This window comes from Rutidosis leptorrhynchoides, chromosome 7 (genome assembly GCF_046630445.1).
Source record: "Rutidosis leptorrhynchoides isolate AG116_Rl617_1_P2 chromosome 7, CSIRO_AGI_Rlap_v1, whole genome shotgun sequence".
In the NCBI taxonomy this organism is placed as follows: Eukaryota; Viridiplantae; Streptophyta; class Magnoliopsida; order Asterales; family Asteraceae; genus Rutidosis; species Rutidosis leptorrhynchoides.
The window spans coordinates 253439734-253466987 of record NC_092339.1 but is presented as its reverse complement, the minus strand read 5'-3'; the positions used below and the strand labels follow the sequence as shown (position 1 = coordinate 253466987).

Sequence of the window (27254 nt, the reverse complement as noted above, 5' to 3'; positions counted from 1 at the left end):
GAGTTCAACTACCGCCCAAATTAAAGATTCATCCAGTCTTCCACGTAAGTTTTCTAAAACCTTATCATGGAGATGAGGAAAACCCAGAACGAGGAGTTTCCAAACGTGCACCAATGGCAGTTGCGACTTCGTTTGATCGTGAGGTGGAAGATATCTTGTTGCATCGAACTGTACGGAGACGAGGTGTGCCGAGCTATAGAGAATACCTAGTTAAGTGGCGTAACTTGCCCGATAGTGAAGCAAGCTGGGAAACCGAAGACTTATTATGGAAGTTCACAGACAAATTAAGAAGTATCACGAGGATCACACGACGAGGACGTCGCGAGCTTAGGTGGAGGAGAATGTCACAACCCAACAACTTTGTGGCCCAACCCACTAAGATTATAACCCAAATCATGGAAGGCCCAAGAAGCATATGGAAGATATCTAGAATTCTCTCCTTGATTCTTCCATGGAATGGTATGGAAACTCCATAGATATTTCTAGGTCATGAAGTTTCTAGTACTTAGATCATAGCCATTGATTTAGTTTAATCATAGCCATCCATTTTGATGTAAGAGTAGTATAAATAGAGGTGGCTTCATTTGGCACACCACACCTCAAATCTCAAACATTCTCTCTTGTAAAGCATTCTCAAGCAATATAAGTATTTTCTTCAATTCCACTTGTTCTATAATATTTTCTCTTTTGGTTACTTGAATCATTATAAGGTCCGAGTAAGGCTGACTTAGTAGAGACTAAGTGCCGCACGTGAGCTTATCGAGATAAGTCCGTGGCATTCGACTTTCTCAATCTCCTTGGACCCATCCTTATTTTGACGTATGTATAGTATTAGATAGTGGTATTTTAGAAAACATAAATGTTGGAAAAAAACATTGGAATATCTATGAAATATTTAACAAACTACAAGGACTAATTTTGTCTTTTAATGTACATAGAGAAGCGTGGCTTTGGAACCTCCTCGTCATTTAACAATATACTAATTTGCGCAAACGCCGCTAGTAAATTGTTATCGCCCGCTACAGTATAACACTACTTCACCTTGCTGTGCTTTTTTTTTTTTTCCCCCTACTAACCCAGACTCTTCCTCTCCATCCTATCCAGCCTCTTCTCTAACATCATCGTCGCCACCATCTTCGCCGCCGTCAACACCAACGCCACCCTCGCCGGCATTTACACCGGCGCAACACCACACACCAAAAAATTAGTTACCTTATTACTTTTGAAATTGTTTGCTGTTTCGCGGCGGAAACAAACCTTCGTTCAACTGAACATAACCCAAGGAGTAGCTTATTGAACATAACCTTCGTTCAATTGGTAATTTTCGTTTTCCCCTTTTAATGTTTCTGAATTTTTGTTTAAATACTTCATCCAATTGATGTTTTATATTTTTTTTGTGTGGTGAATTGTTGTTGTTGTTGTTGTTGTTGTGTTCTATTTTCTTCTGACTAATTTTCTATTAGGAATTCAGAACCCTAACTAAGTTTTCATCAAAGTTTCTTCATTTAAGTGGTCAAAAAATTATCATCATCCATATTAGTACTCATAGATTTAGTTATTCATATTATGCATCTGGTGTTTAAATTTCAGGCAACGAGACGAAGACGGAGAGCCTTTGATGAATGACGACAACCGATTTCAATTCTCTGTTTATCTCGATAAATCGAGAGGTAGATGACATATTTCTATCCGTAATATCATGTTAGTTAGATTCATACCTTTTGCTTACTTACTTCATAGTTTTAATATATTTATTTTGCATATTTTTTGGTTATCTTTCGGTAACTAAAATATTAAAAAACTTTACTTTTTAGGAGAAAGGAAGAAAGGAAATTCGACAAATTCATGTCTAATACAGGTACCAAATATTTTTTGATAATTTCTTATAAGAGCTATACAAGTCAACTTCTAACAAATGTTAGCTTTAACTTTGATCCTGTTTCTCCATTTCGTATTTGAACAACGCAAGCAACAGAGACGGCGTACAACCTGCACAACTTAGAATCGATACATTGTAATGAAGGATTGGTGTTAGTTAAGGTGTATTTCAAACATGGCGATTCGATTAATCTCTAATTATGAACGACGATTGTCTCAGATTCGTGAGATTTTTCGCCGTATTGAAAATCTTCACGTTTGGACATTTCAGGTATTTTACCTCATTTGACTGTATATGTATGTATGTTATATGTTATATAGTTACAATTGTTTATATGCCAATGTGAATATGTATGTAGCAAGCCATTTGAATTCAGTTATATGGAATTAAGTAACCTATATCTTAGACTAATAAATAGCTGGTGTTTAGTGTTAAGAATGGTAAACCACATTTACTTAGTAGCCGAACCATCTTACTAGCGTCGTTTACTAGGAGGCCTAAGTATGTGTATAGGCATATGTATAGTCACTATTCGGATGCGCTTGCCATATGCCGTGTACTCGGAACCACTCAGTTTTTTTATACATTTACTTGCAAGCATTCCTATCTGACTGCAACTTATCACGCAGACATAGTAGTGCTCATTTTCCATATGAAAGTGAAGGAGTTTGTTCATGTGTTGAAAAATGAAGAGCCTTTTGGAGTTTATAAAGCGGGTATGTTTTAGACTGCTATTATTTATAATGTGTTAATGTTTAATAATATGTCCCAACTTCAGCTGTTCGTTGATAGCATTTGATTGACCCTACTGTGACAGGTATTTTCCTCTTTGGACGTATCTTTGTTTTACGTTGTCTATTGCAATTGTATTATTTCTTATGTACTTAATTAAGGTTATTTAATTGAGTTTGGGTTTTTTCAAATGCGTTAGATTTTTGTTGTGATATTCTTTTTTTGCGTGGATCTTGCGTATTTTTGCTTTGGGTGGGTTTTATGATCGCCTTGGTGTCAGCAAACAAAAAAAGAAATTTTATAGCTGAAAATGAGTAGAATGAAATTGAATTGAAACCTCCAACTTTTGTCCAATTACAGCTTTGGCAAGTTGCGCGTCCTACTAGAAATGTGTTTGTTGTTAGCACAAGGGGTTGCAGGTCGCGTGACATTGCTAAAGACGGCCGTTGTTTTGGCACGTGTACTGTATCATCAAGCCAAATGGCAACCAGGGAGATTTTAAGGCGTCACAAGCGTACTGCAGCTGTTCCAGTTCATTAATTCTCCACTGCTGGTATTTGATCAGTTGATGGTATGGAGATGGCTACTTCAGCTTCTACCTACGTTGACACCTCGGCGACAAGTTCGGTCACATGTGTCTGGTTGGAAACGAACACGGTGGGATTACTGCAGTTGCAAATCCGTGTAGGCAATTTTATGGAATGCAATATCGTCCAGAGGTATATATTATCATACATGCTATACTGATACTGATGCTTAACGTTTTTCGGCATTACCATGTTTCAGCATAAGTTAAAATATTTTTATTAAATCCTTATATTTTGTTACCATTGGTGTCAATTTGCAGGTTACGATACATTGAATCGGTAACAACCATGTAAATTCGCAAGTCACCATATTTCGCGTCAATGAATTCATACCACAGCTATCATTTGTAGAGAGGCCCTTTCTAAAAATTTGTATTACGTTGTAGTCAACTACATCCCCATGTTTATTTGTATTATTTCCGTGATATAAAATCACATATGTCAAGTTACATAAACATGTTTGTTAATTATTTATAGAGTGCATTGAAATTTTCAGTTTGCGATGTCTTAGATGCTGAGTTTGTTGAAAAAAAGAATGTGGATCCATAAAGTCTGGCCCATAACTTTACTCTAAAGGTACAAGTATATACTCCTAGATCTTCACATCTTAATATTATACGTCTATATGGTAACAGTTTGTTTGCTTCTTAACATTGTTAAAAGTATTCATTACGAGAGCTTTTCTGGATTATATCATGTGTCAATATAGGCATCACCATTTGATACAGTCCATTTAAAAAAACATAACATCAGCTGAGTTATATGCTTTTGGGTTGTAATCCATTTAGTTAGCTAAAAGTGTCTAAATGGGCGGTTGGGAAGCGGTAAGTGGTTGGGTTGGCCAAACAGCCAACATTGTTGCCCCAGAACTATATATGGCTTTTGGTGTCTCTCAAGCTATTCAACACATAGCAACTATGAGAGATTCCAATGTCATTGTTTCGGTAAACAAAGACGCAACACCAATTTTTCAAGTCATGGTCGAGTCCATTCTATATATGACGATCCTTTTCGTTCTTATGGATTTGCTCAATATTATTTGTGTTTTCTAAAAATGCAGGTTGCCGATTATGGAGTTGTAGGAGATGTATTTGAAATAATACATGCACATTAAATCCTATCCTAAAGACCATAATATTTGATCTTTCTCACAGGTAACAAAAGTTATTACCCATTTTACATTTAAGCACGTCTAAGCACGATACTGTTACTAACTATTTTGTACAAAACAAAATAGATTACACTGGATCAATTCACCACGTCGTGGACATATCATGCCTTTTGGAAACACAAAAACTACCAAAAAATGTCGGAGAATCGATATGAACAATCTAACATAACAAAACCATAAACACAACAGCTGCTACCTCATCATCTGCATCAATATCAGCAAGAACAAATTTCCCACTTCAACCATGTATAAACATTAAGTACATTTTAAATTGCCATTTGCACAATTAGAAGCTCACAACATGTTATTAATCATAGGGACACCTACAAAGCACTCCAAGAGGATGAAGGAATGAAACAACAACAACCCATAAGAGCATGTAATTTTCAGTCTAAAATAGTAGCTGCCATATAACATTCTCTATATAACATTCTCTGTAACAATTATGTAGAAGGTAATTTGGATGATTTCTTCGTATTTAGCCTGCTACTAAACATGTGTGCTTCTGTTCTTAGTTCCTCGAAGCGCTCTAGGGGTTATGGTTCCATCTCCAAACGATGGTATGCCTCTGTTTATCAAGTTCAATGATTTTGTAGTAAAATTCTTATTATATGAAGTTTCATTTGTATATTTTTATGTGATCCGAGGTATGGCTAACTATATATATTATAAATGTGTAACCATATAGTAGCGTTAAACTAATACTAATCCGCTGCGAAGCGCGGATCAAAAATCTAGTTCATTTCTAAACAAAATAAACCCTAAACTGATTTTGATTTTTGAACCACAAATCATTCTTACTTGTTGCTGCTGTAGTTTGATCGAGAATCGGCCTAGAGTCTTCAAAGGTAAACAATCGTTTTTCATTATGTATAAGTATTATTTCAGGGTAATTGTTATGAAAAAAACTTGTTGTATCCGGTTCAATTTTTCTTCTAATATATTAAAGCGATGTATAAAAATAGTAGCAAATTTTGTGAAACTAGTTATTTGACTCATAATTTAAACTACAATTAGCAAAAGTATATTAATTGTCAAATAAGGCTTACTGATTGTTGGTAGGCTTGAGTGTTGTTAGGTTTGGGTTGTTTTGCAAACATATCAATAATCACAATTAGCAAAAGTATACAGTATTAATTATAAAATATTTAGCGAACTGTAAAAATAAAGCAATTTCTTATTGACTCTTGCTTTATATTTCAGTAACAGGTGAACTGTAATGGGGTGTTTTGCGAATGATCTTTGTAACGTAAGTTACAAAATTTTCCAATAAAAGTAACATTGATAATTTCGTGCCCAAAAAGGACTAAACTCAGGGTGTGCTTGGTTGAGGGTAATGGACCCTAAGGAATAAGAATGATTATCATTGTAAGTGCTTGGTTAATTATAATGGGATTGGCCATTACTTAAAACTAGTTAATGAACCATTACCCAACAAAATGGGAGGAATGAGTCTCATTATATAATACACTGCCAGTTTTTCCTCCCACGTTCTCCATAATTTTCCTTATTTTTTAGTTCCTCTATTCAACTACACACTACAACTGCATATAAGAATTTTTCATCTCTTTACTATACGAACCTACAACTTGAAGATGAATTTGATTCTCTGTATTTGTTTTATATTTCATAATCAAATATTAATTAGGGCATTAATGGCTATTATATAGTATTCAAGATTCATCTAACGTCTTTAAGGATGGTAAACTGTTTATAAATTATGATCAAATATAAGTTTGAATTGTTTATCAGTTTCAGTGTTAATCGATTAATTATCTCTTCTACATACGATTGTCCGATTTATGTACTGTAGTTGTCACGAGTATAAATATATAACTATTTTTCAACAGCATCCACTAACTATTATGGGCAATTAGTATATGGATCAAGTGTAAATAGTTAAAGTATAGAACTTTAGTTTAAGGACTAGTTAACTATTAACAATTTGGAGACACTTCATCCTGAAATTGTACTATCGATTTTATAAAATAACAAATGTGGTGAAAGAATAAATTTTTTTATAGAAAAATAACCAAGCAACAACAATGTAATGGGATTGAGCATTGCATTCCCATTATAATTCCATTCTCATTATCATTACCATTCCCTCTTTTGAACCAAGCACACCCTCAGAATCGATGCAATTAAGGGAGTTTTAACCTTGAAACCTGAATTGTTGTTGAGTCAGCAGTATAGATGGGCAAAAAAACCGGATCCAGATCCGATCCGGTGACCTGATCCGGAACCGGATCCAAGCAAAACCGGACACAGCAAAAAACCGGATCCGGATCCGAGATCCGATCCGGTTCCACCCGGATCCAGTTTTTCAAGAAAACCGGATTTTTTCCGGATATAAACCGGATTTTATCCGATCCGGTTTGGATCCGGATCCGGATCCGATCCGGTTTTTCAAAAAACTAGCATTTTTTTTTTTTTTTTTTTTTTTTTTTTTTTGCAGTTTCAGCCTTTTTTTGCAGTTTTTTGAGTTTTTTTTTTTTTTTTACCATTTTAACCCCACAAAGTCCATTATAAATACATGGTAATGCCTTGGTTGAAAATGCACCATGGTAACACATTTGGGTCATTTGACGACTAAAGTATAACGGGTGATGGCCATGCCGAAGCTCGATATACTTTAGTCTTAATACATTATTGGGTGATGGCCATGCCGAAGCTCGAAATGTATTAATTATAATTGTATTGTTCGAATAAAAGTGTTTTTATTTTTATTATTGTATCGTTCGAATAAAAGTGTTATTTATATAATTGTATTGTTCGAATATTGTTATTTATATTATCTATTGTGTTAAGCAGTTGAGCATTATAACTTTTCTTTATACCGATTATATTATTGTTGTCAAACGTTAAAAAAATAATAGAACCGGTAAAAATATAATTCGCAAAATCGAATCCTAGTCCAAGAAAAATCCGAAAAAATCCGATCGAGATCCGAAAAAGAACCGGTTCCGGAAAAAAATCCGAAAAAAATCCGACGCCGAGAACCGGAACCGGATCCGGAACCGGTTCCGAAAAATCCGGACAAAAAAATCCGGTTTTTTTTTTGTCCGAATCCGGTTTTTTATCCGGTTTGTGCATCTATAGTCAGCAGGTTGAATCCAATGTGGCATTACTTGATAATTCATTTAATTTTTTTTTATCTTATCTTCATCTTCATCACTTAAAAATATAAACCCCAAATAATAAATCAAAACCTTTCAAAAATTATTGTAGCCATAGTTAATCCAAGCGATGCATATCGACCAAATTATGATTCTCAACATTAGCTCTACTAATAGTTACTATTTATCATTACAGTTAGACTAAATTATGAAACAAATGTCCAGTTAAAACTATACAAAATTCCTAAAATCATGAGCAAATCAAAACCCATAAATCGCAAGAAGTAAAAACCAATAAACTGAAAGACCTCCGGCAAATGTTCGTCTTCTCCGGCGAACGTTCATCTTCTCCGGCGAATGTTCTTCTTCTCCGTCCGTCTGAAGTTTATATTCCAAATCTGAAGTTCGTCCTTTTCGTTTGAAGTTCGCATTCCAGCCGTCTGAAGTTTGAAGATTTGATGGTGGTGGTTTTTTTCCGGCCGAGATTTGATGCTGGTGGTTGTTTGTTTCCAGCGAAGTTCTGATGGTTTGTTTCCGGCGAAATTGCGATGGTGGTGGTTGTTTGTTTCTGGCGAAGTTCCGATAGTGGTGGAGGTGGTTTGTATACATCTGACATTTTCTTATGATGGTGGTGGTGGTTATCTTATGCTGGTTTGCATTCCAGGTTTAGAAATTAATCGTCAATTCCCTTGTTAATTAGTGATAACTAATTACCGACTATGACAAAATAAAATTCAATTTTAATTAATATATTATTTATATTATATAACAAATGCCACCTAATGAGTCCACCTAAGCATTATAACCCGTTACCTTCTTAAAAGGTTACTCACTCCCCTAATTGCATTAATTTTGAATTTACGATCCTTTTCTGGCACAAAATTATAAAATTTACCTTTATTGAGAATTTTGGTAACTTACGTTACTTTTTTGGGCTATTTGCCCTTTATTTTATGATGTTCTATCTGTAGCCAATTGTGGCTAAAGCAAACAGAATAATGGATTAGGTAAACGGATAAGTGAACACACCCATGATTAACTAGTTAATACATTTGTCTCATAAGTAAACAACCTATGATTAGCTATACCTGGCAAACGGGTCGAGATGGGTCGGGTTGGGTCAAAGATCAAATGGATTTGGGTCGAAACGGGTCATAATTAAAATGGGTCGAACGGGTTGGGTCGAGACCCGGGTAGGGTTGGGTCAAGACCCGGGTAGGGTTGGGTCAAGACCGGGGTCGGTTGGGTCGGGCTATTAAAATTTTTCTTAATTGTATTTTTTGATTATCTCTTCCGAACACGCGCCTTTTTAGGACCTCGTTTTTGATTTATTTTTTGGACCCCGTTTTTGCAACGAAAACACGCGTCGAAAACGCGCCTCAAAAAAGGCGTGTCGAAAACACACGTAAAGAACGGGCGTTGAAAAACGCGCGCCGAAATTGCTGGCCGAAAACGCGCCACGAAACTGGGCGTAAAAAACGGGCGTCGAAAAGAGTCGTCGAAACGCACGTCGAAAACGCGCCTCCAAAACGCGGTTCAAACACGGCGAACCGAAACCGGGCGCCGAAAAAGCGGTCGAAACCAACACACTGAAACCGGGGGCTGAAACCGGCGCCGAAAACGGGGTCCGAAACTGGGGGCCGAAAACCAGCGGCTGAAACCGGGCGCCGAAACAGGGTGTCGAAACCGGGGGCCGAAACCGAGCGTCGAAACCGGGTTCCGAAACTAGAGGTCGAAACCGAGCGTCGAAAACGGGTCCACAAACGGGGGCCGAAACGGGGCGCCGAAAACGGGGTCCCAAAACGGGGTCCCAAAACGGGGGACGAAAACCGGAGGCCGAAAAAGCGCGCTGAAAACAGGCGCCGCAAACGGGGTGCCGAAACCGGGAGTCGAAAACGGGGTCCAAAACCGGGCGTCGAAAACGAGGTCCAAAAATGGGTGCCGAAACCGGGCGCCGAAAACGCGAGTCGAAACCAGCACACCGAAACCGGGCGCCGAAAACGGGGTCCGAAATCGGGGGCCGAAAACCAGGGGCCGAAACCGGGGGCCGAAACCGGGCGCCGAAACAGGGTGTCGAAACCGGGGGCCGAAACCGAGCGTCGAAACCGGGTTCCGAAACTGGGGGCCGAAATCGAGCGTCGAAAACGGGGAGCCGAAAACGGGGCCAGAAACCGGGGCCAGAAACCAGGGTCCCAAAACGGACGCCGAAAACGGGGTCCCAAAACCGGAGGCCGAAAAGTGCGCTGAAAACAGGCGCCGAAACCGGGGTGCCGAAACCGGGGTCCAAAACCGGGCCTCGAAAACGAGGTCCAAAAACGGGGGCCGAAACCGGGCGCCGAAAACGGGCACCGAAATTGGGGCGCCGAAAACGGAGCCCGAAACCGGGGGCCGAAAACGGGGACCCAAAACGGGCGCCGAAAACGGGTGCCGAAACCAGGCGTCGAAAACGGGGTCAAAAAGCGAAGGCCGAAACCGAACGTCGAAAACGGGGTTCAAAAACGGGGGCCGAAACCGGGCGCCAAAACCAGGGGCCGAAACCGGGCGCCGAAAACGAGCGCCGAAACCGGGCGCCGAAACCGGGCCCTGAAAACCGGGGGTCGAAAACGGGGCGCCGAAACCGGACGTCCTAAACGGGGCCCGAAACCTGGCGCCGAAACCAGGTGCCGAAACCGAGGGCGGAAAACCGGGGGCCGAAAACCGGGTGCCGAAACCGGGCGTCGAAAACGGGGTCCAAAACGGAGGCCGAAACCGGGCGTCGAAAACGGGGTCCAAAAATGGGGGCTGAAAACCGGGGGCCGAAAACCGTGCGCTAAAAACGCTCCTTGATCTCGCGCTCTAAAATCGAATCTTTTGAATTAAACCCATTTGGGTCCTCAAGTAATTTTCTAAAATGTGCTTGGACCCATTTGGGTCTTGGAGTAAATTTTGATATTATGTGCTTGGACCCATTTGGGTTTTCAAGTAAATCCAATCAACCCATTATTTATGTTTTGAGTCTTGTTTGCCAGGTCTAGATTAGCAAAAGTAAATAATCTGTTGCTAAACTAGTTACCGAGTGTGGGTACTTACTTGAACTCAAATATTCCCAATATAGAAGCATGAACTTTATTTTAGCTTTAGGCATTTCACCCTAAGTGTGTTGTACTAGGTTTATTTTGTCGATTTATCTATTAAACTTTGTTTGTGTTAAATTCATTTTGGCATAATTTTGCAGTATGAATTAGTTTTCCAAGATGAATGCTCAACGTTTATCGTCAGATGGAACGATCAGAACCCTTCCTTCAGACATAATAGAAAACATCCTATGGCGTTTACCAACTGAAGAGATAGTAAGGGCAAGTGTCCTCTCTAAGGAATGGAGGTACAATTGGACTAAAGTTCCTAAAGTTGAGTTTTATGAGGATCTATTTATTAAATCAACGATGAAAATCAGTTGCGCATTATCGAGCGGAGGTTTGGAAAACCTCAAAGTGAAATGAAAAAGATGAGCAGTACATGTAAACTTTTCAATGCTATTAACCAATTCATGTTACTACACCAGGGACCACTAGTTGACTTCACCCTTTCAATGAATTATACCATGCATTGTGAAAACTTTGCAGAAATCGACCAAATATTACTTCATTTGTCGAGAAAAAATACTGTTAAGAAAATTCACTTGAGATCTATGTGTAAGCTGCCCTCCTCCATTTTCTCGTTTCATCGATTGACAGAACTATATCTCACTGATTGTAATATTAACCATCCGCGAACAGTCAACCCGTTTGGTAGCCTTACAACTTTGTGCTTGGACTATATCGACTATATCCCTCAGAAAACACTTATGCAAATCTTATCCAAAAATCCACTACTTACAAGCTTCACAATAGTAAGTTAGTTGTTACTAGAGTATTGATCCACATGTGCTTTCATTACTTATATTAATATTAATGTTTTAAGTTGCTGCAGCTTGCAACTGCTGATTGTGATATGGACGTTCAGGACGATGAATATGGCACATTCGACGAGCTATTCCAGTGCTTACCTGTGATTGAACATTTTACTCTTTCTTTTTGGTTCAAGTATTTCTATAAAGGAGAAGTTCCACGACAGGTTGCAACTTCATTAGTCCACCTCAAATACTTATGTATAGAAGATTTCTATGTACATGTTGATTATTGGTTGCAGTTTTTTCTACTTATGATTAGAAGCTCTCCAAACTTGAAGAAACTTAAACTACTGGTAAACAACATATATTTATCTTGTTCATATCCTATTTAATTTTGAGTTAATTTCATTCGCTGTATCTCTAGACATATCCTGTATATCCAATTTGAAGGTAAAAAGTCACTTATTACCTTACTCTATTTATAAAAAAACCACTAAAACCAATTCCATACATATTCCCATTTTACTGTATATTAAAGGCGTCCTCCTTTTTATATTCCAACTATAATTTATTATTTTTTGTTAATATCATTGATGTATATATTATTATTGTCGTCGTCGTCGTCGTCGCCGCCATATACATTAAAAGAGAGTCTCGATTAGCTAATAATTGTTTTCAAAACCCCCTTTAATTACCGTTAGATTAGAAAATTACATCATAATACCCCTTGATCCAACGGTCCTTAATCATCCCCTTAAAATATTAGCTAATAAATCAATCTTAACCAAAATTATACCCTTAATACCTTTTAAAAAAAAAAAAAAAAAAAACGCGGAGCTAAAACCATTAAAAATAAAATACCCGGACCTAAAAATTCTATTCGGATCCCTCTTAACATCCAAAATCGAAATTAAACCACGATCACAGATCCTTAATCAATCTCTTGCCCTTAAGCCGATTATCCTTCCGACGATGTATATGAAGGTTTCGCTGATCACTGCAAGATGTATTACGATGTTTGAATCAGTATCCAATTCAGAAAAACGAGGTAATTATTTAATTGCATTAGGGTTTTGATTCGTAACTTTGAATTTGAAATTAAATCTTGTAACAAAACCCTAATTTAAATTTGGGATACAGGTTAATCTCGCAATTCTTATTCATTTAGCAATAAAGACGTTTTGATTACAATAATATGAATATGTCGTTGTTTATATAGTTGTTAAATTTTCACGAAAGGTCTCTATTTATAATCATTTAAATTGTGGGTGTGTATTTAAATTCATAATAGACATTATGTTTGATGGTATCTTTCTTCTCTGTGATTTTTAGGCAGCTTGCTCACTATGTTTCATATTTTTAAGGTCAACGCTTGGTTGGAAACACGGGTAGATGACCCGATTGTTGAGAATAGCCATACTATGAGAAAGAAGAATGATCTGATCGATTCATTTGTTCTTGCAGCCACGACAACATTTGATGTGACATAGGGACAACATTTTATATTTAATAGTTTGAAAGGCAATGAATATTCTATGTATGCAGTGTTCGTAATTGGAAAATGAGGTGTGAAGCGGGTGTGGGAAATACAACCACATGCCAACTACAAGGTTGTGAATACGTTAAATGAGAGGATGAAGATATAACAGTTACTTCCCAATGTAGCTGTTATCTTTATGTATGTGTCCTGGTTACTTCCCAATGTAGCTGTTATCTTTATGTATGTGTCCTGGTTGGCAGGACAGGCAAGTAATTTATCTCTTGATTTCTTCGCATTTGCTTTTAAACATGAATCTTACATTCTATTTGCTTATTTATTGCCATTGTACACTATAGTGATTATGATGCATACTTAAATTAATATATACATCCCATCCTTCTCCTTCCTTCTCTTTAATTAACTAAATCCATACATTGTGCACACTATGGTGCTCATCTTCATCAGACTATGGTGCTCATCTTCATCAATAATTTAATTTAATCTATGGTGCTCATCCTTCCTGATTCCTATTTCAAAATATACAATCTTTTGCCCTATAATTCAATCGTCACAATTTCAATATCCTAATTCTAAACTTCGATCGGTTCAAGATTTAATACTCTCTTATACAATCGGTTCAAGATCATCATCTCTACATATAACAGTACGTTTATGAATCACCGATTAGCGGATTGAGTCGATTCCCAAAATAGACAATTTTCTTTGCAGTTGTGATGCTTTTCTCGCCGATATATGTGAAAATCCAATCAACATGACTCAACCCGTCACCGTCGTAGCCGTAGTTGGTATGGTAATCGTTGCCGTAGTTGCTATGGTCATCTACCCAGTATGTGCAGGCTTTTGTTAGTGGGTTACATTCTCAGCGCTGGCCACTGTGGGACTCCTATTCCATATGAGAATGAAGGTATTTACTTCCGGGTATACTGCTTTAATGGTTTTATTTGTTATTGGCTCATATATGTTTCCTGTTTTAGGTTACCACCTTCTGTAAGTTTTTCTTTGCCTTTGATTTTTACCATGTATTTTTCTATCTGTTATGTTATTGTATACTCCGAATAGGAGTTTTTTTGTGAGGATTGAACACCAAAGTTGAAATATTCTACACCGTAATGTTGTGCTATTAATAATCTGCGTCTAATGATATAAAACAAACAATTATATTTGTCTCCCACTAACACATTAGAATCCGACATGTTTACATCCTAATTGCGGATTATAGCACATATTTAATTTTTAATACTGATCAATCCTTAATTAGCGATGTTACTTAATTACGGATTGAGTGTAATAAGATTATAATGGAGGATGGAATGTTTGATGATTATTTTGGGCCCCGATGATCGTCTTTCACTTTAACTATCAAGTGATCAACCACCCCGACCCGGTCTTGATTGTTAATTAGCATATTTCACCTTTGCGCGATGTAAAAATCCCTTGAGCAAGATCACAAGTGGAAATTACAAAGGCTTGGGCAAAATGGCAGAGAATCAACAACCTATAAATGAGAGGCCAAGCTCCCTATTTATAGTATTCGAGATATCCGCGGTTTGCGAATTACTTAACTATCCGCGGAAACTCAGCGGATTAAACCGCGGTCTTGCGTTAATGCGAAAACATAACCGTTGTACTTATTTTCAGCGAACATTTCATAGATTTGCCTTATAATTCGCGTAGTTTTGCCTTTGGCCTTTAGCCAATAAAATATACATATACAATGCTATGTATATGATCAAATACCGCCAATCGACTTGTGTCTTCTAAAAACCAATGGGTTATAACATTCACAAGTTCTGCTCCCAGCTTTTGAAAACATTACAGAAAACCTTTGCCTTTTTGCTTAATATCATCAGCGGAACATTCCCAAACCTTATTTAAATCCATGTTAAGCTAGCTATATATGAAGTTCCTTTTCTTATGTTATGCATCATCTTAAATCCATTTGTGCTTTATTATGCTAAAAACATTACTGTGAATATTTTTCATACCTAAAATGCCTAAATATTATAATGTGTTACTTACGTGTGATATATATATATATATATATATATATATATATATATATATATATATATATATATATATATATATATATATATATGTATATGTATATGTATATATATATATTCATAGTAATTAGTTGCTACATGAGGGTTGTCATTTGTTATGCAAGTTATCAATCAGCGTCGAACCTGAAGGTACGCACCTCCAATTACATTCACTTATTACACCGATGTTTGCCGTGTGGCTTGATCATTATGTTTGTGCCGCATTTTTCACAAAAATAAAATTCCATATGAGGATTTTTTAATTATTTGTTGAATTGATTTTGATTTACGTTTTAGGTTTATCATTTTGATATCGATATACAAATGAATGTATTATATTGGATGAGCCTTTTATTGCTTTTGAGTACAAAAATGTGTACTCAAGTTTACCCGAGGGGACCCAACATGTTTTTTTTTTTTTTTTTTTTTTTTGATTTCATTCCTGCTTAATCGGTACCAGAAAAAGCTCACGATTGTTGTCTTCTTCTCAAAGTAATAGTTTTTTTTTAACTGCAAATTATTTGTTGTTTTCTTTAGGGTTTATATGTTAACTTATTCTTTATGTTGTCATCTTCTTCAATTCGTAATCTTTTCACAACCATCACGGGCTACAGTTTCAGGTAACTTTTTTTTCGCTTTTGGTTTTCGATTGCTTACATGGTGTTGTAATACCATCTTGTTCGATTCATGTATTGTATTTGTTTTTGTTTTGAAGGTTTGAGGGCTTATGGCCGTTTTATGTTTGTGAACTTCCTTTCAGTTGGTTTGCATTCTACTGTGGTTATACAACACATTGCAGGTGATGTTTTATTTTTTGATGAGCGTTATTCTTTTTAGTTTTTATCTTAATATTGTTGTTGCGTATTGTCAGATAGAAAGTTTATTATGCTGATCACCCACTATGACCTTATAATGACAGACAAAGCATTTCTCAAAAAACATTTAGGGTTTAGGTTAGGGTTTAGATTTAGGGTTTAGAGTTTAGCTTTAGGGTTTTAGGTTTAGATTTAGGGTTTAGGGTTTAGGTTAGGGTTTAGGGTTTAGATTCTAGGGTGTAGGGTTTTGATTTATGGTTTAGAGTTTATAGTGTTAGGGTTTAGAGTTTTTAGGGTTTAGTTTATGGTTCGGGGTTTAGATTTAGGGTGTAGGGTTTAGAGTTTAGGTTTAGGGTTTAGGTTAGGGTTTAGATTTTAGGTTTAGGGTTTTGGGTTTAGATTCTAGGGTGTAGGGTTTTGGGTTTAGGGTTTAGGTATAAGGTTTATGGTGTATATTTTAGGGCTTAGGGTTTAGGGTTAGGGTTTAGAGTTTTTAGGTTTTAGGTTGGGGTTTAGATTTAGGGTGTAGGGTTTAGAATTTAGGTTTAGGGTTTAGATTTAGGGTTTAGGGTTAGGTTAGGGTTTAGTGTTTAGGGTTTAGAGTTAAGGTTTAGGGTTTTTGGTTTAGATTTAGGGTTTATGTTAAGGTTTGGGGTTTAGATTCCAGGGTTTAGATTTTAGGACTTAAGGTTTACACTTATGATTTGATGTCGAAAAAGATTGGAACAGTAACGGATTAGAGTTTAAAATCGCTTAGAACTCGATGCATAATCAATCTCGATCAGGTATGATTTTTGTTGTTATTGTATTGTTTACCAAATCTTATTCACTACTATATACGATTTGATTATGCTCAAGTATGCAAACCCTAGATTTAATTGGGGTTTTTGTCTATTGATAAAACTCATTAGTACCTTTCTTTGACCTGCTCTAGATGTTGTTATATAGATATAAACTATCAATGGGTTGAAATTGTCACCTTAAACATTCGTTATCTCTTTATATATTTCTACCTTATTTGTAACTTATTTCAGGCATTTTCAACTCCATCTTTGGATATGCTTACAACTAATATGGTGAGAGTTTGATGTGTGAAGAATGTCTCAGTTGGTTAGATTTCATCACTCTATACCTTAAGATATCTAACCAAACAAGGTTTCAAAACTTGCTACTTGGGGAGTACGTTGACGAAATTTGACTTCGACTGTATTTGACCGAGTTTTGGCCGATCTTCTGATTTTTGACCGGTTTTCAAAGTAATCCCGAGTTTTGGCCGAGTATGACTGAATTCTGACCAAGTTGACTAAGTTTGACCGAGTTTGACTAAGTCTCGCCGAGTACTCGCCGAGTAATTCTGAGTTCTGCAACATTGAAACCAGATAAATTAGTAGTAATATAACAGACTATAGAAATTTGTTTTTGGATGTGTTTTAGCTGTTTGAAGTCATGATTATCATGTAATCAACTATTATTTGACAATTTGTGGTTATTTAACAAGTCACATGCATAATGGTTTAATTGTTGACATTTGTTTTGTGATAAAGGTGATATCTAGGGATGTCAATGGATCGGATATGGATCGGGTGATGCTGTATCCATATCCATATCCATTTAGTTTTTGCTCATCCATATTCATATCCATATCCATTTAGTTTCAGGTCATCCGTCCATATCCATATCCAGTGGATTAAGCGGGTTAATGGATATCCAATGGATATTAAAAAAATGTTATAATATTTACTAATATGCGATTAAAACAAATGCGTAGTATATCAAAAATATTTATAGCATTTCATAATTAAATTCTATCTATAAAAATGTATACTATTTGTCGAAGATATAACAAAATTTGTTTAAATTTACTATAAAACATAGATTATGAAAGATTAAATATGAAATTTGTAAGTTTATTTTGTTAGATATACATGTTTTATTGTAATATATTATAGTTATTTTATTATAGGGTTGAAAGAAAAATGTAAATCTAATGGTTAATGAACTTGTAATAGTAAATATGTAAGCATATATCTATATTTATGTATTTGTATATGTATTTCGGGTGGTAATGGATATATCTATGGATGAAACTTTTCATCCATGTTCATATCCATTTAGGTTCATCCATATCCATTACGAAGTGGGTGGATCAGGTGGATATCCACCGAATCGGGTGGCCGTTGCCATCCCTAGTGGTACCTTTGCATTGCATTCTTTGCTTTGTCGGCATGCAAAACTAAGTAATGCTTCCTAATCAGCAAGAAATCGATGAGAAACTATCTGTGTATGGTGTTGAAAACACGACAGAAACCCGGCAAAGTTTTGGGTTGAAATCTTTCTTTGAAAAAACACTCCAAATTCAGAAAAGGGTTGTTGATTTTTGTTCTTGGTACTTGCATGACAATCGGTGATGGCGTGTTTACTCCTGCTATATCAGGTAGTTGTCATATATTATAGGTGGAAATTTTGACCCATTTACATTTTAATGGGTCGATTTGGGTCGTGTTTGATCTCAAACGGGTCATTAAAAAAATTTATAGCTAAAAGATGGAGAACATGTCAATTTGGTCAAACAATATATCGCCTAAAGTTTGTTTCTTTAGTTCATACAACCTTCTTAATCAGTTCATTTGAACAATTAGGTTATTATCCTTATAATTTGTTTTGTCCATTATAGATATTAGAAGGTGACAATTTCATCCCATTCACATGTTGATGGGTTGATTTGGACCGTGTTTGATCTTAAACGGGTCATAAAATAAACTTATAGCTAAAAAAGGAGAACATGTCAAATTGGTCAAACATAACATCGCCTAAAGTTTGTTTCTTTAGTCATATTGCCACCTTATATCTCATTTATATTTTTACATATTTGAAATTTTGAAATGTTATATTATTTATTTATGTTATTATGGTTGTTGAAGATTTTCCTTAAAATATTATCATTTAATAATACCCGCGAATTCGCGGGTCTTTAACTAGTTGTTGTTGTTATTGTGTTTGTTGTTATCTATCTATACGTATTATTAAAAATCAGTAAAATAAATTCACATTCTTATATATATGTACCTTGTGTTTAGACTACATTATTTTGATCACCATGCTTATTTTCTTTAGTATATAAGATAAGATGGGTAATATGGTTAATATTGCTGTAAAGTTGGTTTTAACAGATTTGAATAGTTTGTAAATATGATATGTTGAATTTTAATGGAGGGGTGTATGAAAGTTGCCTTTTATTCTTATACTTACGTCAAACATACTGACACTAAAAAATACGTATAGAGGTTATACGAAGATCCAGAAGGGCGTTGGCAAGACTTTGTTGGTGATTTTGATGATGACTTATACTCTGTTAAAATGCATGATTTTTCGGATATCTGGTTGGAACATTTGACCGAGTTCGATTTTGAATGTATAAGCGGTGACAAGCATGACTTGGAGTTTATTAAAATTATTTTGGCCAAGTCACCCGCACTGAAAAAGGTCAGATTAAAATTAAAGGTTTTTTACAATAAGAACGACGCGTTGAAATTGTTAGATGCTCTCTTACCCTCCCCACGTGCATCCCCAAATGTTGAAATTATTGCTGAATATGGTAATGGTAAAGAACTTAGCTATAAGTTATGTTGGAATCTGTATCAAAGAAGCAGTGGCTCAAATCAGTTTACATTACTCAAATCAGCGAAATTTATGTAATATATCTACAGATGTTGAGTACCTACTTTTTCTTCTGTAATTTGTTAGGTTGAAACTTTTGATTTTATTTGTTCTTGGCTTTTAAGCTATTAATGTACTCTAAACTAATGGGATGCTAAACATTTGAGAAGTTGAGTTTTTATGACTCTTTTAATTCTTTGTGCTGCTTAGCAGCTGCGTTGTTCTAAGCAAGTTTATGTTCTTGTTTCCTTTCAAACTCACAGCCATCGAGTTTGCATGCATTATTCTTTCCTAATGTTAATAATATCATATCTACAATTATCATTACTATTTCTTTCTCAAATATGTTTAAAAATTAAATATAGAGTAATCAAAATACAAATTTAAGTTGAGAGACTCATGGAATCACGGGCTAATTTAAGAAATGAGAATACTAAAATGTTTTAGATCTCACAATTAAAGTCTCTAACACCTCATATATGTTGCAGTAAGTAGAGACAATCATTACCCAAACATGAAAAACAAATATTTGTTTCTTGATGCGTAATACTTACCATTAGAAGTTAGAACGCAGATCATGACCCTATGAAGTTGATATTAACCTTTGGATAAAGACAGATTATAGTTGGTTTTTGCAGCATATCTCGCAGTGATATTCAAGTGTAGCTTGTAATGAAAGCTCTACGTGTGTCAACCAATAGAATAGAATAATCAGTCTTCCTCAAAAGACATTTTTCCTCAGTTGGTCCCTCTATTATACCTCAAATCGCTAGTTTGGTCCCTCATTTTTTAATTTGGCAATCAGAGTCCCTGAGTTATTTTGATTTTGCAATTGGCGTCCCTCCGTCAAATTTCTGTTAAAAATGTCCGTTAACCTTGTCATGTGCAATGCATGTGAGGGTAAAATCATCTTTTTACTAAAAAAAACAAGGGGCCACCGGCGCAAAAATATCTTAACTAAAAGTGAGGGACCACTGGCACAAAAAAAACTTATAATTTTTATATTTTTATTTTATAAATTTATAAAAACAGGACTCTATAAATTATTATTATTATTATTATTATTATTATTATTATTATTATTATTATTATTATTATTATTATTATTATTATTATACATTTTATTATTAACAATAATAATATTATCATTTGATTATTAGTATCATTATTAATTATTATTATTATTATTGATATAATAATAATTATTATTATTATTACTAATATAATTACTAAATATTAATATTAATATATAAATTAAAAAAATATATAAATAGATAAATAATAAAAAGAATTGTACGTAATCTGTTGAACATAGCTATCAGACTGTTTTTAATTTTGTTTTCTGTTTTTTAAGCTTGTTATAAATCGATATCAAATCATAATAACAACAAATTCTGTTAGAATTCGTTTTCAACCTTTATTTATTTTATTTATTTTACGTACTGATCGATTCTTTGTGCCGACTAATTGACCTATAAATCAAACGCGTTGTTTAGTAAATATAGTTAACTCTCTCCGCTCCTTCATTACCATTATCAATTTTCAATTTAACACCTTTTATCTAATCGAATTTAAACAGAAACAGATGAAGAACACGGTCTGCTCTGTTCTTCCATTTTTTTTGTCAAGTCTCAATTTCGAATAAATTTTCAAAATGTGTAAATGCCATGTTGTTAGGAATAATCTAGTTATACTTTCTGTAAGTTTTCAAGTCCCAATTTCTTCTTTTGATTTCGAATTCTTGAGTCAAAGTTCAAATTAAAAAAAGTCAACAATTGTTCTTCAGTAAAATTCGAATTTAGTTTAATGTTTCCAGTTCAATTGAGGATGGAGAAAGGTTTTAGGAACGTTTTATTACCTATTTCTTGTTATGTTTTTTATCCAAAACGATCTAGAAATTGAAATTTGATTTTTAGTTCATCCTCGTATTACAGCAAACTGTTACAGCTATTTTCCTTAGTGTTTTAAATAATTTAATCAATTACTAAACGTCTCTGTATAAACTTTAAATCTTAAAACTAATTAGTAACTCGCTGATTAGTTAGTTTCGAACTCTAGTCGATTTTGTATTGAGTGAAGAGGATGAAGAGCAATTAAATAAATACGGGTTATATAAAAATTATTATTATTATTATTATTATTATTATTATTATTATTATTATTATTATTATTATTATTATTATTATTATTATTATTATTATTATTATTATCATAATTATAAATATTGTATCTATTATTATTATTATTGGGGCAGGATCAATGGGGAAGTAACCAATCGGGGGGAAGCAAAATTTTTTTTTTTTCGTTTATTTTGAATTTTTTTTTTCCGGCATCAAGATCACACAAAAATATGAACATTTAGAAGAGACACTTCGTGATGAATGTTATTATTTAAGTGGAAAAACGATCGACAAAAATAACATTCAAGATAATATTGTTCGTGAAGAATATGAATGTTTTTTTTTCTTCATGTTTTGTGAAGTAAAATTTAGCCCGATTTAGAGTTTAGGGTTTAGGGTTTGGTGTTTTGGGTTTATTCCATAAACCCAAAACACCAAACCCTAAACCCTAAACCCTAAACTCTAAACCGTTCGTGTTAAAAACTCAATCTAAATCCTAAATCTAAACCCTAAATCTAAACCCTAAACCCTAAATTTCTAAACCCTAATATTTAAACCCTATAAACCCTAATATCTAAACCCTAATATCTAAACCCCAATAGCTAAAACCTCAAAATACGCTCGAAAAACACGATAATTGTTATATATTACTTCTTCGAGCGTTTTTCCGCCAAAATAAAAACATTTATCACAAAGTGTCTCTACTAAATGTTCATATTTTCATCTCATCTATAATGTTCGTGAACAAAGTTTTTTCAAAAAACGAAAAAAAAAAAAAAAGGTTTTTGCTTCCCCCGCTTCCCCCCGAATGGTTACTTCCCTCTTGATCCTACCACTATTATTATTAGTATAAACATTATAATAAAAATAATAATAATTTATAGATTCCTGTTTTTATAAATTTATAAAATAAAAATATAAACATTATAATTTTTTTTGCGGCAGTGGTCCCTCACTTTTAGTTAAGATATTTTTGCGCCGGTGGTCCTTTGTTTTTAGTAAAAAGACGATTTTACCCTCACATGCATTGCACATGACAAGGTTAACGGACATTTTTAACAAAAATTTGACGGAGGGACGCCAATTGCAAAATCAAAATAACTCAGGGACTCTGATTGCCAAATCAAAAAACGAGGGATCAAACTAGTGATTTGGGGTATAATAGAGGGACCAAGTCTCCTCAAAACATAATAGAAACAATTTTTTGTCCTGTTCCTCTAAAAGATGCAGTCAGGACCAGTATCCTCTCTAGGGAATGGAGATACCATTGGACCAAAATTCCTAAACTTAAGTTTGATCTCAAAGAGATGTATGATAAATCAACTGACAAAAACGAATTATCCATTCCGGAGCAAACGTTTGATGAACCACCAAGCGCAAAGAAGTATTTGAGCGAAAGGTGTATAAAGTATTCAATGCAATATCCCAGGTTCTGTTACTGCACCATGGTCCATTACTTGAGTTCACCCTCTGCGTGAATGCGGTTGCTACACCTTTCGAACTGGACCAAATAATATCTCGTTTATTAAAGATAAATACTCTCAGAAACTGACGCTTGATCTGAGAAATATCTTTCGCCATGAGGTACCCGTATCTATCTTTAAGTTGCAGCACTTAACGGTCTTAGAACTCCATCAGTGTCATATTGGCAATCGTCAACGAACATGTAGTGTATCTGGTAGCCTTACAAGCTTATCTATGGATAATGTACAAACTAATTTCAAAACACTTCTACATGTGATATCCAAATCTCCACTGCTTAAGCACTTAGCTGTGGTGGTAAGTTCTTGATTCTAACTAACTATAATGTTGATCCCTTACGTGCTTTCATTACTATATATTAATATATTAATATTATATGTTTCTGCAGAATGTATCCTTATTCAACATTTGCAAATGTGACGATTCCACAATTGCTGAGCTATTCCAGTGTTTACCTGTGGTTGAAAGTCTGTTTCTTTCGATTTGGGTGATTATGGTATCATTCTCATCATATTTTGATAAATTACCTTTTGACTAAAAAGAACGTTTTTGTTAATATTTGTATTGGTCTATGGTGGAAGTGTTTAGTTGAAGATGGTATTCCAAGAGAACTTCCAATCTCATTAGTCCACCTTAAATACTTCTATTTGGAACACATGTGTTTCGTTGACGACTATGGGTTACCATTTTTAGCTTTATTGATCAGATGTTCCCCAAACTTGGAGAAACTAAAGCTACAGGTTCTCATAACATGAATAATGCTGTTTCTCTTTATTGCTATACCAAAATACACTGACACAAAATAATATGCTTTCTGTAGGTTATTCACAAGTCAACTTATATGCAATCTAAGATAGACTCTGTTTGTTTGGAAGACTATTCTGATATTAGTTTGGAGCATCTAAATGAATTGGAGATTAGAAATTGCCGTAACTTGAAGCCCGAACTAGAGTTTGTGAAGCTTATTTTGGCCAAGTCTCCCATGCTGAAAAAAGTGACGATATCTCTTAACAATAGGGTTGCTAAGGATGAAGAAATGGAGATGCTAAGAATTCTTTTTTGTTTCCCACAAGCATCATCTGTACAAATCTCTGTTAGGCGTCCTATATAAATATGTGCATTGTAACTTCAGTTGGAATCAATGGATTTAAATCCCTAGACGTTCTTTAGAGTAACTGTCTAGATAAAACTGTTTTGGAGTTTCTATCTGCTTGTTTTCTTGATGTTTCACAGTAATTTCAGATTTTGATATCATCAGAAGTTAATAGCTGAACATGAATTTTTTTAGACTTACTCAAATTTTAGTGTTGTAGTGGGGCTAATGTGCGAGGTCAAATTTATGTATGTTAACGATGTTGTAGTTGCTAGGGTCCAAGGGTGTGGTGAAAAGTTGATACTGATTTAAGGTTTGATGTTTCCAAAGGTATAAAAATATAGTACCATTTAACTTATTGTAATTTGTAAGCTATTGAAGGTTAAATCCATGCACAAGATTTGGCTAGTCAACATTACTCACCAACCTCAAATCCTCCTACCTCCTTAACCCACAACCCCCAATAGAGTCAGTTTTGGGGTATTCAACATACACTCATCTTGTCTCGTTCTCAATTATTGAGCATCCGGATATCCAGTTCCAGTTTTAATTGTTCATTATCAAAAAAGAAAAACGAACACAAATGATTGAATGTTTAGTACTTGGTAGCTATTTCAACGGTGATTAGTAATGATATGAAAACGTTAGTGACCCCGAATTACAAAATACAAAATTGATGGTAGTATGCTACATTTCGAAAACAACGGAAATGGAAGAAGAAAAAAGGATATACTGTGACATGTACCTTCTGCATAATCCATACACATTATTTGGAACACTTGATTGAAATGGAGATCGAGTATTTTGGAAATAAGAAGCCTGACTTGGATTTTGTGAAGCTAATTTCGATCAAGTAACCTATTCTTAAGAAGGTCATATTAACAGTCAAGGACAAGGATGAAGAGTTGAAGATGTTAGAAGCTCTCTTACCCTCCCCATGTGTATCACAAAGTGGTTGAAAACTTGAAATCATTGGTTATCTTGGTGGTAAATATGTCATTTTACATCAGTCAAATTGGTGAGTGGAAGCTGTGATTTGTTGTGAAGCTTATGAATGATGTAATCTCTTGATGTTGAGTTACTATTCTTTATTCTGTGATTTGTTCAGTTCAATCTTTTGATTTGTTTTGATTCTTGGCTTCAAGCCAATTACAGTACTCAACTTATGGGATGCTAAAGCTTTGCAAATTAACATTTTCTAGTGAAAGCTACATCCATAGTTACAATATGTTAAGATGAAATTTATACATAAGATACCACTTGATGAAAAACTTTGGAAATCTGGTGACAAACAGCTGAATGTAATCGTTTACATTTAAGTGTTGTTGGTACTTCTTATGCCTGACAATTGACTCGGGCTGGGTTGAGTTGCATCAAAACGGGTTTGTGTCCAAAAATGTGAGCTTTTCCCGACGGGTCAAACATGTTGGTTCAATCACATGTCGGGTTGGGTCGGGACCCATTTTTCCTTTAAAATGTTCAGGTTTGTGGGAACTGTGCAAGTACTTAAGGTAGGAAGGCCACACTTAAAGGAACACAAACGGAGCAGGTGGAATAACATTGCAACAGTCGGGGGTGTATTTGATTAGAGTGGTTAGCATCTGTCCCGAATAAAGCTCATAGCTATTATGCAAGTTACCATGCATTACAATAAATAATACGCTACATATCAAGACAATAATGTATTGTTAATAAACTGTAATATATTGTAGTTTATTAGTTCTTATATGCTATAAACAAAAAACCAACAAACTAATGAGTAAATAATTTTGTACATATTCAGCACCAGTCATTCAGTTTGAAAAAAACCATCACGATTTAGTGTTTCTTAAATAGCAAGACCATAGATTTGCTACTTACGAAAACATTCTTATCAGATGTTATCTTCGTTAAGGCCCATTGATGAGCTTTTGTAGTGGCTTTTTCTCTGGCATTAGCCATCATTCATTGTCTAATATCTTTATTAGCTTTTTCAGCAGCAGCAGCTTCACGTTCAGCTCTCTCACGGGTTTAGCAAAGGCACGCTTGATGAATTGCAGTCGTTTCACCATCCACAAATAAGTTGCCACAACCACACACATCATTGATCATTATTATCAGTTCAAATTTTTAGGTCTAACAGTAATAATAAATTTAGGTCTCATCACTAGCAAATTATAAACTTACCCCACGGGTGTGACCGCTTTCTCTGTCAGTCATGTCCTTGACAATGTGAACCGAAAGTTGAGGCGGCATCCAGTGATGGAGCTTGAACAGTAACGTTGAGGGGGCCAAAAAATTCAAGCAAAATATATAGTGTCTCTTATACTAAATACTCTTTAATACAAACATTTAACGATATGCTACTTCCGTCCCACCAGAAGTGTCCACTTTGACTTTTGACAGTCTTTATTTATTAACTTTGACTATAAATATTTATGTTCTTGTTATATAATATTTGATGAAAATTATATGAATGGATTGAATTTTTATTATGTTTTCATTGATATAACTTTCATCAAATATTATATAACACTAATAAAAATATCTAAAATCAAAGTTGAATAAGGAAGACTGAAAAATTCAAAGTGGACACTTCTGGTGGTCATAAGCCCAATATATTTATAATTAATAAATAAAACATTTTTTAATTGACCATGTAAGTTAAATTGAATAACATATGCTAATTATGGAAAATGGTCATAAGCCCAATATATTTATAATTAAAAAACCGATGATCCACGTCCTAACTTTTATTTAGGGGCCGAGATTACAACTTGTCTCATATATTAATCCCTAAAACTAAAGTAAATAAGTAATTGCTACTAAGAAGATAATCTTTTGGGGGGACCATGGCCCCCTCCTGCCCCAATGAAGCTCCGTCGCTGGCGGCATCAACCTAACATGTATCTCGGCTCATTTACACCTTCAGTTGTGGCTGTTATTCCTTTAAGTTGGGTATATAACCAATACATCATTGCTTAAAAAACAAATCAAAAGCTTGAATGTTCACCATTTAAATATCTCCCATTTACCAACATCAACCATTGATTTATTTATGTCATAATTGTCCTTCTATCTTCATATTAATCATCAAATTCTATCTTCATTATAAGCATATACTTTGTTTATTTTGAATCTCAAACATAAAATTATAACAAACTCAATTACTTCGCTAGCCCCGTCACCGATCATCACCCACACCT

General features: G+C 34.9%; 3 protein-coding genes and 2 long non-coding RNA genes across 18 annotated transcripts; all 5 read left to right on the top strand.

Annotated features, from left to right (window-relative positions):
* Positions 1-1017: 1017 nt before the first annotated feature.
* On the top strand, positions 1018-5011 carry LOC139857491 (uncharacterized). Of its 9 annotated transcripts, none has more exons than XR_011762552.1 (9): positions 1018-1317; positions 1591-1670; positions 1815-1858; positions 1976-2149; positions 2509-2595; positions 2972-3330; positions 3459-3774; positions 4259-4352; positions 4436-5011. It is a non-coding gene; the product is annotated as an uncharacterized lncRNA (long non-coding RNA). The 9 variants fall into 9 exon arrangements; XR_011762550.1 differs by having other exon boundaries at positions 2509-2696; XR_011762555.1 differs by having other exon boundaries at positions 2509-3330; positions 3459-3570; positions 3695-3774.
* A 5710-nt stretch (positions 5012-10721) lies between these two features.
* Positions 10722-11702, top strand: LOC139859955 (FBD-associated F-box protein At5g56370-like). The gene is made up of 4 exons (XM_071848736.1): positions 10722-10941; positions 11091-11356; positions 11437-11580; positions 11676-11702. Exons 1-4 carry the CDS (start codon positions 10722-10724, stop codon positions 11700-11702), a joined length of 657 nt encoding a protein of 218 aa, XP_071704837.1.
* A 514-nt stretch (positions 11703-12216) lies between these two features.
* On the top strand, positions 12217-13323 carry LOC139857162 (uncharacterized). The gene is made up of 3 exons (XR_011762359.1): positions 12217-12404; positions 12721-13101; positions 13302-13323. It is a non-coding gene; the product is annotated as an uncharacterized lncRNA (long non-coding RNA).
* A 2002-nt stretch (positions 13324-15325) lies between these two features.
* On the top strand, positions 15326-19535 carry LOC139857161 (uncharacterized). Of its 6 annotated transcripts, XR_011762358.1 has the most exons (4): positions 15326-15522; positions 15618-15701; positions 16752-16793; positions 19000-19535. XR_011762358.1 is itself a non-coding variant. In XM_071845893.1 (3 exons), exons 1-3 carry the CDS (start codon positions 15464-15466, stop codon positions 19411-19413), a joined length of 555 nt encoding a protein of 184 aa, XP_071701994.1. In that variant the 5' UTR covers positions 15326-15463; the 3' UTR covers positions 19414-19535. The 6 variants fall into 6 exon arrangements, 1 of the variants encoding a protein (XP_071701994.1); XR_011762357.1 differs by having other exon boundaries at positions 15326-15701; positions 16752-16827; XR_011762355.1 differs by lacking the exon at positions 19000-19535 and having other exon boundaries at positions 16752-17430.
* Positions 19536-22773: 3238 nt separating this feature from the next.
* On the top strand, positions 22774-24269 carry LOC139858611 (F-box/FBD/LRR-repeat protein At1g13570-like). Its single transcript, XM_071847442.1, has 4 exons — positions 22774-23273; positions 23365-23472; positions 23558-23716; positions 23797-24269. Exons 1-4 carry the CDS (start codon positions 23193-23195, stop codon positions 24085-24087), a joined length of 639 nt encoding a protein of 212 aa, XP_071703543.1. The 5' UTR covers positions 22774-23192; the 3' UTR covers positions 24088-24269.
* The last annotated feature ends 2985 nt before the right edge of the window (positions 24270-27254 follow it).